At 42.1% G+C, this 12,083-nt stretch overlaps 1 protein-coding gene across 1 annotated transcript in view; it reads right to left on the bottom strand.

The window, feature by feature from the left end:
* Positions 1 to 12,083, bottom strand: part of MAP3K7CL (MAP3K7 C-terminal like) — a 73,177-nt gene that overhangs the window by 14,122 nt on the left and 46,972 nt on the right. Inside the window, exon 5 of the mRNA XM_004713097.2 lies at positions 1,768 to 1,883. Coding sequence (XP_004713154.2) covers positions 1,768 to 1,883 — 116 coding nt within the window. The remainder of the gene's footprint in view (positions 1 to 1,767; positions 1,884 to 12,083) is intronic.

Genomic DNA, 12,083 nt, shown 5'->3' with positions numbered 1-12,083 from the left:
GAGCCTTCTCAACGGAGAGTAGCTCTTGGACGTATGCAAAAGTAGGGCTGTCATTCTATGCCTAGAGGCTTCTGTGAGTAAGGACTCAGACGCTGGAGGGGCTTTGGGTTCTGGTGAAAGTAAAGAGCTGAAGCAAGAGGTGAGACAGCAAGTTCTACAAATGAATCAATACCATACTGGACTAGCCCGTTGCCACCGAGTTGATTCCTACTCACAGTAATGCTATGGGAATATTACAACCCCCCTCAGAGGGTTGCTAAGGTCTTTATAAAAGCAGACAGCCACATCTCTTTGCTGCAGAGTGGCCAGTGGGTTCAAACCCACAGACTTTTCCATTAGCTGCCAAGCACTTAACTCTTGAATCCCAAAGGATCCTCAGAAGGGGACATGTCTTGAAATCCAGAGCTGGAAGTCATTTTACATCTATTTAAAAAAACATATAGCAAAGGGAGACCAGTTGTAGGATTGCATCAACCAGAAGGTGGGTGTACAGGCTCCAAACCTAAATGACCGAGGTGAGAATAGAGAAAAGGGAACTTAAGCAATTTCATGGGAAACTGATCATAACAAAAGAATCTGGGCTTTGCTCCACAATCAGTCAATTAGTGGAGGAAAGATTTAAAGAAGATACTGAACTTTCAAACATATATAGAAAATTTAAACAAAGTTGAAGAGAAAACGGGATAGGTTCTGAAGAAGCGCATATTGGTTTGTGAGTAGCATCTACATTAAGAGTCTGGCCCATTCTGTATCTCCAACAGCTTGTATTAAGTATGTTCATTCACACGCTAGCCTCCTCATCTCTATCCACAGACTCTTTTCTTACTTTACTGAGTGCAGGTGGTAGAACATTCAAGTGCTTGGCTACTAAACGAAAGTTCACTGGTTCAACCCTCTCAGCCAGCTGATTCTTGGGAGAAAAATGCAGCATCTGCTATCATAAAAATGTACAAGCCTGGAGACCCTATGGAGCATTCCTACTCTGTCCTATAAGGCTGCTACCAGTTGGAATAGATTTTATGCAGTGGGTTTAGCTTGGGGTTTAATTTTATTATTTTATTATAGTATTAATACCCCCAGTTACTATTCCTCTCAATGTTACAGCAGAGATTTCAAACAAAGACTAGACATGAATTATTATCATATCAGCTTATTTTTAATGCAATATAAAAATATGTATATTGTATATATATATATGGGGGGGGCTGAGCAAAGAATCAGAGAAACTGGATTATATGAAGAAGAATGTGGCATCCGAATTGGAGGAAGGCTTAACAACTGCAATGGATACAGTTGGTATTGAAGTTGGTATAATAGAGTTGGTAATAGAAGCTATCGAGATAGAAAGCTTCCATGCAGTCATTATATTATTCCAATAAACTCCTTCACTTGTGGTGGAAATCCATTAGGTAAGCACTAATTAAAATTCACCCCAAGCCAAAATACTCTGAGATCCCTGGGCTTGTTCACAGGAAACATAATATGGCTCTGGGTTGACCTTTTCATTTCCGACCCTGAAATTTCTTATTTAAACTACTGGAAAGTATTCATGCTGTTCCTCTCACCATCCTGTAAAGTACAGCATTTCTTCTACTTTTGCCCCCATTTCTATTATCAAAAGCAACATCCATGTAAGACGCATGGTGACTCCGGTAGCACACAATGTTGGTCCGTCTCGCCCCTCCTAACACTGGACATGCCACCATTCTGGGTCCATAGTCAGCAGACAAGGTGAGAGGGGAGAACGCTCAGGGAGGTCACACTTACTTCTTTTCCTCCAGCAGGGCGATCTCCTTTTTGACCTCATGGTACTCTTCTGCGATCTGACAGTGCTGCTGGAACACCTGCACGGACTCCACGGAGTCATGACAAGGTGGCAGGGGCTTCACAAACGACAACAAGGAGAAGTCAGGCCATTGATCTGCGTCAGCATCAAGTACCAACCACTTTCCTCCTCCAAGGGTGGTTTTTTGGTCTAAGAACAACACTGACAACCAATAGGGAACTCCCTCACGACCACCCCCCCACCCCCCAAAAAAAACACACCAAAACAGAATGTTGCTGATTTTACCAGTTTTCCTCAATGGATGTTTTGTTCCCAAGCACCCATGGGCAGACTTAAACCTCCTGCCCGTCAGAAGCCTTGTCCAATAACCCTTTGCCTCACCCAGGAACTCCTTCACCTGACCCTATTTGATGGAAAACAGAGAAGTGGACTGATATTTGGATAGATATTTCTTGCATTCATCTTCCAATATCATCAACAGGCCCGAACTCATTACATCTCAGTTACCTGCCATGTGTTAGATTAGAAGTGAGTCTCCTCACGACTCTGAAACCCCACCAGAGATGTTAAATTCTGCGTTAGAGAAGAGCAGCGAGGGAATGACAGTTCAGTTGTCTGTTGCAATTGCCCTGGCTTTCCCTTCTAGTAACCCAGAGCATGTCTCATCCTTACTAGCAGAGCAGTCCTGTGAGCAAGCAGCTCTTGTAAGAGACACGTCCAACCTGAGGAGAGAATACTGGGATGGAGTCATAATGAGCAACCAGTGTAAAAGGCAAAGCCCAAATAAAACCGTGCTTGCTGGAGGTGAGGCAGAAAGAGCAGATTCATGTCTTTTCTTTTCATCTACTCATGAAGGAAACACACACCAACAATGGCAAACATTCTGACCAGACCATGGTGAAAAGCATATATATGCTGATGTTTTAGAAGCAGATCACTGAACCTTTTGTTTTGAATTACAGCTGTGTGAATTTAAATCTCTAATCTCTGGTTAATGGTCAAGACCATAAACATGTGCACCATTCAGAGACTCCAGTTTTTAATTCACAACACATTATTAAAGCCATCATTTTTAAGAACACTAGTTAATGTTTTAGGGAGTTTTTAAATCAACTTTAATTTATTTATAGAAAACCGTATTAAAAATCTTAGAACAGTGAATTCGTGGCGATAGACTCTCTTTGGTCTTACTTTCTTCACAACAGTCTATGCATATTAGATATATTTTTTGCCAGGTCAGATTCTCACTAAGGTGATAGGACCAAGGAGAGAATGAATGGATGCCTTACTCTGTGCTCTCCCCTCTCCTCATACTCCCCCAGAACACAGGCCTCTTTGTGTGTTGTGGGGAACAGAAGGATTTCTCTTAAGTTGTCTCCACAGAATATGTACCAAACTTAGCTGCTTTAGCGTGACTGTTCTTTAGGCAGCAAAAGTAAGTCAGAGGTTATTCTCCTTAACATCAGCCATCTATAGTGGCTAGACTATTAGTCTGACTCACCCTAAATAAGGCCCATTCCTTTCTGTTATTGTTCCCTCGAAGCAGTGCCCATAGGCAAGCCTGGGACCACTCTAAGATGACTAAGCTTAGGCTACTATCTTGCCACACATGCCCCCCTATTCCCTCCTCTTACTATTGCACATTCACCCTTAGGTCATCCCCCTCCTATTGCTTGTATTGCCTATGTTAATACCCCTCCTGGTGATTCAGGTTATTGTCCACTATCAGGGAACTTGCATGTCTCCCAGGATAGTAATTGCCGGCTTTATTGTATGAGACACCAGAATGATCAAACTTGTTCTAGAATGAATTGTATTGCCCCTTTCTGTGATGTATGACTCTATGATGCGTGGTTAGCAATAAATAAGGAGGCTCCCTGGTTCTCAGGGGGGTGGCTGGAGAAGGTGACTAAGGAGGACGAAGCAGCGGCTTCTCTGACGGCTAAGCCCCCTCCACGAGGACCATCAAGCCTAGGTGAGGTGAGCTATGCTACCATGAATTGCGTCTGACTCCATTACTTGACTCCATCCTTTAACTCTCATGCTCTCTGACTTTACTATAATCTCTACTTATTATCGCTGTACAATTGCGCCTACCGACCTGTGATGTTTTGTGGGGTTTCCTCTTACCCTTAACCCCACAGTGTGTCATACTTAGCAATCCACCAAGGATATAATAAAAATTTTATAATGGTTAGCTTATACGTAGGATAACTTCTCCACTTATCATGAGGTCTTTTAGTAGAGGTCTTCTAAAGGAAATAAAATTTTAGGTTGATTTCGCTAAAATTTACCATGGTTCCATCCTGATGGAAATTTCCTAACCCTAAAATTCATGGGAAAATAGAACAATGATCCTATCATGTAGCATCTTTCCCTACTTCCTCCTGAAACACATTCACAGCACAAGCTCAGGTTGTTAGAACCAGCAGCTCTTTCTAGACACAAGTAGTTGAGAAGCAGCGCAGAGTGGCATTACAGTGTGATTTGCCTCATGAGGGAACGCTGTTGCCAAGCAGCTTTAAATGCCTTTTATGACTACCATTAAAATACTGAAATTCACTATAACTATAAAAGTGAGTATAACTTTTTTTTCTAATAATAAGACCGAAGAGGGAGCCCCCTCCTTCCTTATCCTAGAAAGCTTCTAAGTGGGAATTTTTGTTTGCTTTCTATTTTTTTTAATTGGTACTTCTTAATTTTGTGAAAATCTTAAGATAAAAATGTGAACAGGTAGCACAGGAGTTCCTGAATGGCACAGAAGGCTAAACACCGGACTGATAACTGAAAGAATTTCAGTTTAAACTCATTTCTAAGGTGTTTGGGGGTTGTTGTTTTTTAATCATTTTATTGAGGGCTTATACAACTCCTATCAGAATCCATACATACATACGTGGTGTGGAGCACATTTGTTGCCATCATCATTCTCAAAACGTTTGCTTTGTACTTGAGCCCTTGGTGTCAGCTCCTCATTTTCCCCTCCCTCCCCACACCCCCCTTTATGAACCCTTGATAATTTATAAATTATTATTTTGTCATGTCTTACACTGTCCAATGTCTCCCTTCACCCACTCTCCTGTTGTCCGTCTCCCGGGGAGGAGGCCACATGTAGATCCTGGTCACCGGTTCCCCTTCTCCACCCCACCTTCCCTCCACCCTTGAGGTGTTTTTGAGGGTCTGCTTCCTAACAGTCACAGCCTTGAAGGCTGTGGAACCCTTCTCTTGGCGACACATGGGGTCGCCAGACGTCAGAACTAGCTTGACGCCGCTAATCACCCCAGTTGACTGGATCACGCTCCTGAGGGCATATGAGAATAGGCTGCCCTTCAGGGTGTACTCAGCATCTTCATAGGCTCGTAGCAGGAGGGGTATCCCATTTAGACATGAACAGTGTTTTCAATAATTTCCACAAGCAAGAAATACTGATTAATAAAGAGCAAGCTGAGATATAGAGGATCCAATGTTTCATGTGGTAAAATGTCCTCAGGTACCACGGCAGCCTTAGCTTCCGCATGCTCCATCTTCATCTTAGCCTAACATACAATTTAGCACCTCTGCAAGGTCCTCAATTTGCCTGGCTGCGTTAAAGAGCAGCATGGATGTCTTTTTACAAGAGACGGGATTATATTGGAGGAGAGGTATATCGCAGACATTATAATGTCCATCAGAGCACTGTGAAAGTATTTCACTAGATCTTTCCACGTCCCTCTTCCATGAGCATTACCAGCATCCCCGTTGGAGGCTACCTTTCATCTACACCCAACCTTGCACACCTTCCTCTTCTCAAACATCTCCTGCAAGACCTTCAAATTCCTCACCCCTGTACAGTCCTGAACCACAAACGGCCACCCCAAATATCAATGGAAAGCTAATCAAAGAGGCCTGTGGCCGGCAGAATCCCTCATTCTGTGAAGGCAGTTGGCACATTCACGGACATTCACACTAGGCCAGGAAACTCAACAAAAGATGAGACTGCAGATGACTGAGAGATGTGGTTCTGAGGGACAGAGAGGTCACTCCAATTGATTAATGATGTAATAGATGTTGTGAGTCCCTAGTTAGCTACCAACTAAAGAGTTGGGTGATTGGAACCCACCAGAGATACCCTGGAAGAACAGCCTAGTTATCTAGAAGATAACTTCCAAAAGATCATAGCCAGGAAAACCCTGCGGAGTGTAATTCTATTCTGAAACACGTGGGGGCTCCATGAGATGGAACTGGCTCTACATAACGTCTACAGATATTAAGAAACACGTGGGTAGCATCATCAGATCCTCATTGAGGGTGACCTGGCTTGTCTTCTTATAACCCTTAAAAATAGCATCAATAATATGTGTTCTAATACTGTCTGGTAAATAAACTTTTTATTTTATTTTTATGCCAGAGGAAGTAGATTCCTAAAATTCAAACACAAGAATCAGATTTCCAGTTTTAAAATTGAGCTGCCACTAAGTTGACACAATGTGATATTTAAAACACTGGCACTTGTGAATTGATTGGCTGCTTGAGGTCATGTTTATCACATGCTCGAATGTAAAACTAAAAGACAACTTTCAGAAAAATTCTCGCAATTATCAGATGCAAAGCAGCTATTAACTTATTGGAATAAAAATAACACGATTTCAAATCTCATATTTTGATTTTGACTGTTTTTTGAGCAAAAGATTTCTGTAGTGGTGCTCTCCAACATTAATAGAGTGTGTTTTTGACAAAAGGAGGGGAATATTCCCTTGTCATTTTCTCTGTAATCCCACTGTAGATTCTCACACTGGGGACTTATTCATCCTTCCCTCTTGTGTAATTGTGGTTGTGTGTTGCCGAGTCCATTCTGACCCCTAGTGGTCCTGGAGACTGCAGACCCTTTCAGGGAACAGATCAGCAGATCTTTCTCCGTGAAACCATGCATCACCAAAACGACAGGTGGCACTCCAAAGGCAAGGAATCCTAAGATACTCTGTTTGAACATGGAAAGTTCAAAGATAGTCTTCATGCGGAATCCCCGTGTGGTGCAAATGGAAACCTCAATAGACTGTGAAGCAAAAGGCTGGAGATGTTTGTCCATCCAGCAATACCTCAGAAGAAAGGGAGAATGACTGACTTCCATATACTCGGCCACTGAGAACCCTACGAACCACAATTCTTCTCTGACACACACGGGGAGGTCAGGAGAGCTGGAGACTGAGAGCAACTGGGTGTTGCCTGGTTATTCTCAGTGTACCAGAAAACGTATTCTTTGGAAACATTAGAACAACTTTTCCCATGTGCAGAAGATGCTGGTATCTGGTCTCCTAAGCAACACAGAGTTCTAAGAAGGTTAAATTAAGACATTCTCCTAACAGTGCCTCGAGCCAACTTAGAAACACATTTTCCAAGACATAGTTTGGAACTTGGATGAGGTCAGAGCCCAGGAGGGGGCACTTCCTCCTCACCCCCTTTCCTCCATCTCCGCCTCCCCCCGCTGCTGACTGAGAATGGAGCTTTAAATGCCATGACAGTGTGAGAAAGCCACTACTATCTCCGGCATCCACCCCAGTCATCGGGACAGAACTAGCAAGATGAAGTAAGAGAGAAACCGCAGGTTTGCAGGTTCGTGTTCCAAGAATGCTGGAGCTGCACCATACCATCTCCTGGGCTCTCTGCTCCAGCCTCAGATCACTGCGAACTCCTCCCCAAATGGGCTCATTCCTCTGGAAGTGGCCCCGGGGGAAAGGACTGAAGCCATCCATCCCTCAACAAGGGGCAAAGCCAGTTTAAGCGTTTCCTTTTCTGCTTGGCTTTTTCAAATACTACTGGCTGCATGCAATTTAAAAAGGAAAGAATTTAATTTTCCTATCCCAGCTTCCCACACAGAAGATATATTTAATTTAGGGAGATTAGACATGTTCATCACTGAGCAGGCTTTGTGTTCATCCCTTGCTTGCTGATGCTAACTTTATTATGGAGGACATGTGGATGTCCAGTTCAAAGCCATGTTGCCCCTTTGTGTCTTAAAAGCCCGGTGGTACTGTGGGCTAGGTGTTAGGCTGACAAATTCAAAACCAGTGGTTCAAACCCAGTAGTTGCTGAGTAGGAGACAAAATAAGACCATCTGCTCCCATAAAAATTTGGGGAGGAGACAAGCCAATCAGGGTGCAGGGTAGCAACAATGAAACATACAACTTTCCTCTAGTTCTTAAATGTTTCCTCCCCCCACTATCATGATCTCAATTCTACCTTACAAGTCTGGCTAGACCAGAGGATGTACACTGGTACAGATAGCAACTGGAAACACAGGGAATCCATGACGGATGATCCCTTCAGGACCAGTGGTGACAGTGGCGATAACCTGGAGTGGGGAGGGAAGGTGGGGTGGAAAGGGGGAACCAATTACAAGGATCTATAACCTTCTCCCTGGGGGATGCACAACAGAAAAGTGGATAATGTAATATATGACAAAATGTAATCTATGACAAAATAGTAATAATTTATTAATTAGGAAGGGTTCATGAGGAAGGGGGTAGTGGGGAGAGAGGGGGGGAAATGAGGAAAATTGTACGAGCCCCCAATAAAATGATTTTCTGAAAATGTACAATCTCAGAAACCCTCTATAGGGTTGCCATGAGCCAGAATCAACTGGATGGCAGTGAGTTAATAAGATCCTAAAATTAACAAGCTCTAAGAGGAAAACATCGAATCCATACTGACTCCAATATGTTGTTCAAACTCTTGCGATCTGAAAAATTAAGTATTTTAAACAAAATTCAAACCCACTGCCATAAAGTTAATTTTGACACATAATGACCCTTCAGGACAGAGGAGCTGTTCCCTCAGGTTTCTGAAGCTGTAAATCTTTATAGGAGCAGACTGTCTTTCTTTCTTCTGTGGAGTGGCTGGTGGATTCACGGTGCTGACCTTGGGGTTAGTGGTCCAGTGCACCGGGGTTCCAGAAAAAAACATTCAGAGAACTGATATTTCTACAGTATCTCAAATACGGTCTGTCAGCTTAGTACTTATGCTGCATATCTTGTACATTTTACAACCTTCAAGCAAAGTTGTCATTTCTATTGACTTAAGATGAGTCTCCAGATGGTACAGATCGTTAAGGGCTTGGCTGTAAATGGAAAGGTAGTTGATTTGAATCCACCCAAAGATACATCAGTACTTCTGACAAACTGCAGCCCATTGGAAACTCAGTGGCCCACGCTTCAACTCTGAAATGCTTGGAGTCACCCTGAGTTGGATGGGACAACTACTGGTTTATGTTGGTGTCATTTTTGTTGCTTGTTTGTTTGGGGCTTAAGTAATATAAACAGGAAAGATAACTCAATTGCTTTTAAATTTTTTCCAACAACACATACCTTAACAACCACCAGAAATGGGTTTCTCATGCACTCAAGATCGCGCGCGCGCGTGTGCACACACACACACACACACACACACACACAAATTAAAGGTATTATTATATGGCCCCAAGGTATCTATAAATATATGTTTCCTGTGTAGTCACAACAGTCAAAGAACAAGTGTAAGGTACTTTTCCAAAGGTGCGTGAGAGTAAATGGCAGTGTTTTCTGTGCTTTGCATGGGACTACTCCCCCATTGCATTTCCAAATGTTAGACATTAACATAGCAGAATCCCAGAGTGCTACGACTTCTTCCTCTCTACCAATTCCATTGCTCATATAGGGGACATCTTGGTGCAGGATCCAAAAGAAATGTCTGGGAGGCTCTCAGATAACAAATTATAATGAATCCTAACCAATGGTCCAAAAATATTTGTGTGTGGAGGTGACACCAGATTCTGGACTTATCAGACACTGTCTGAGAAAGTTCAAGGTGTACCACAGGGGCACTTGTCCCTGTCAGCTCCACCTAGATGGGAGGCTGTAGGAGACATCGACGTCACTGTTCAATTTCCTTTGGGGGGGGGGGGGAGTCACTTTATGAAAAGAAGAGGGTACAAGAACCTCTCTTTCAAAAGAAAAGAAAAAAAAAAGGACCTCTGTCTCTAAACCAAAAAAACAAATTGTTACTGCTTTTGTTTAATTTTAAAGACATCAAGAAAAATGACGTGTTATTAAATATTTCTTTAAATGAATGGTGTCACTGGGCAAGGAAATTAACATCAATATAGCAATTATCTTATAAAGCTCTGTGCTAGATCAGGAGTGTCTGGGTGGCTCAATCAGTTAAGCACTCAACTACTAACTGAAAGGTTGGCAGTTCAAATCCACCGAGAGGAATCTCGGAAGAAAGACTTCTTAGAGGTCACAACCTTGAAAATCCTTTGGATTTCAGCTCTACTCTGTGGCATGGTCATGAATCAGAATCAACGTTATGACAATTGGTGTGGCTTTTTGTTTTAGTGCTACATTTACTCGTTATCACAGTTAATGGCCACAACACGGCTTTGAGGCAGGCATTATTAACTCCACTTTAGGGTTGAGAAAAGTGAGACTTCGCAGGTCAGAAAAGCTCCATGAGATGGACTGACAGAAAAGCATCAACGATGAGTTTAAACTTATCAAAAAGCATAGAGATGGCACCAGAGCAGACAGTCATGCCTCCTGTTCTGCAGAAGGGAGCTTCCTGTCTTGGTTATCTAGAGCTGTGATAACAAAAACACCAGTGGATACTTTAACAAACAGAAATTTACTTTCTCACAATTTAAGAGGCTACAAGTTCAAATTCAGGGTTCTAGGGAAAGGCTTTCTCTTCCTGTCAGCTCTGGAGGAAGGTCCTGGTGTCTGAGTTTCCACCTCTTAGCAATCTTCACGTGGCTTGATATTTCTTTTTCCATCTCTCACTTGTTTAATTTTTTTAATCTCAAAAGAGGTCTATTGAAGACACATCCTACACTAATCCTATCTCATTAACACCCATTCCTACATGTGACTATAACTGCAGGCATAGAGGTTAGGAGTTGTGGTACAACATCAAGGATAACATGCATAAAGAAAGTAAAAGGTCATAAAAAAAAAGACAGCAAAGTAAGAAAAGACCAAAATGGATATCAGAAAGATTCTGAAACTTGATACTGAACATAAAGTTGCTAAAGGAAATAGAAGAAATGATGACATAAAGGAACTGAAAAAAATGTTTACAGGTTCAGGAAAACAAAGTAATGTGTTATAATGAAATATACAAAGATCTGTGGTTAGAAACCCAAAAGGAAAAAACATGATTGACATTTATCAAACCAAAATAAAGAATTCAAGCCTTGAGTTGTAACATTGAATGATTCTAGGGTAAAATATTGAATGATGAGGGAAGCATCTGAATATGATAAAAGGGAAACACATTCACTGTGCCAAAAAGAATGAACATTCAACCATTTCATGAAGCAACACATGATCAAGAATCTCTCGATATGTAGGAGGAAATCCAAGCTGCATGGAAGGCACTGGTAAAATTCAAGGCTACATGCATTGACAAATTATCAATTTAGATGTTTCAACAAACTGATGCAATGCTGGAACTGCTCAATGGTCTATGAGAAGAAATTTGGAAGAGAGCTACCTGGCCAACTGACTAGAAGAAAGCCATTCCAAAGAAAGGTGATCCAACAGAACATAAGAATTGTCAACAATATCATTTCTATAACAAAATAAAATTTTGCTGGAGATAATTTCAAAATCAGCCGCAGCAGAACATTGGTGAGGAACTGCCAGAAATTCAAGCCAGATTCAGAAGAGGATATGGAACAAGAGGTATAACCATGGTTGTCAGGTGAATGTTGGCTGAAAGCAAAGAATACCAGGAAGATGTTTGGCTGTGTTTTACTGACTACACAAAGGCTATCTACTATGTGCATCTTAACAAACCATGGATAACATTGCAAATAATAGGAATTCCAGAACACTTACATGTGCTCGAGCAAAACCTGTACATATACCAAGAGGCAGACATTCAGATATAGCAAGATTTTACACAAAACAGTATAAAATCAGAAAATGGGTGTGCCAGTGCTATAAACTTCCACCATACTTATTCAATATGTATGCTGTTAGGTGCTCTGGTAGTTACCTAATCTGGTGTCAATTTAAGGATTAAGAGTGTAGGGGTGGAGTCTAGGCTGTCAATCTGGAGATAGCCAATGAGACTTCTGTGAGTATGGCCTTCCCCTGAGAATTCTGGGAAATCTGGCACTTCCTCCTTGGAGGCGGCAGACACCTCTCTCTCTCTCTGCTACTCCCTGGGAGACACTGCAGAAGACAAGCCACATAGATGCAACCAGACCTTGGAAGCCGGAGAAGCCACAGAGAGACCCCTGCCAGTGCTGAAATGTTTCCAATGACACTGGATCCAAAAACTTTCT

This window comes from Echinops telfairi, unplaced genomic scaffold (assembly GCF_000313985.2).
Source record: "Echinops telfairi isolate 266 unplaced genomic scaffold, ASM31398v2 ScPeMD7_7469;HRSCAF=8507_0, whole genome shotgun sequence".
In the NCBI taxonomy this organism is placed as follows: Eukaryota; Metazoa; Chordata; class Mammalia; order Afrosoricida; family Tenrecidae; genus Echinops; species Echinops telfairi.
The sequence above is the reverse complement of the archived record's forward strand: the minus strand, read 5'-3'. Positions and strand labels throughout refer to the sequence as shown.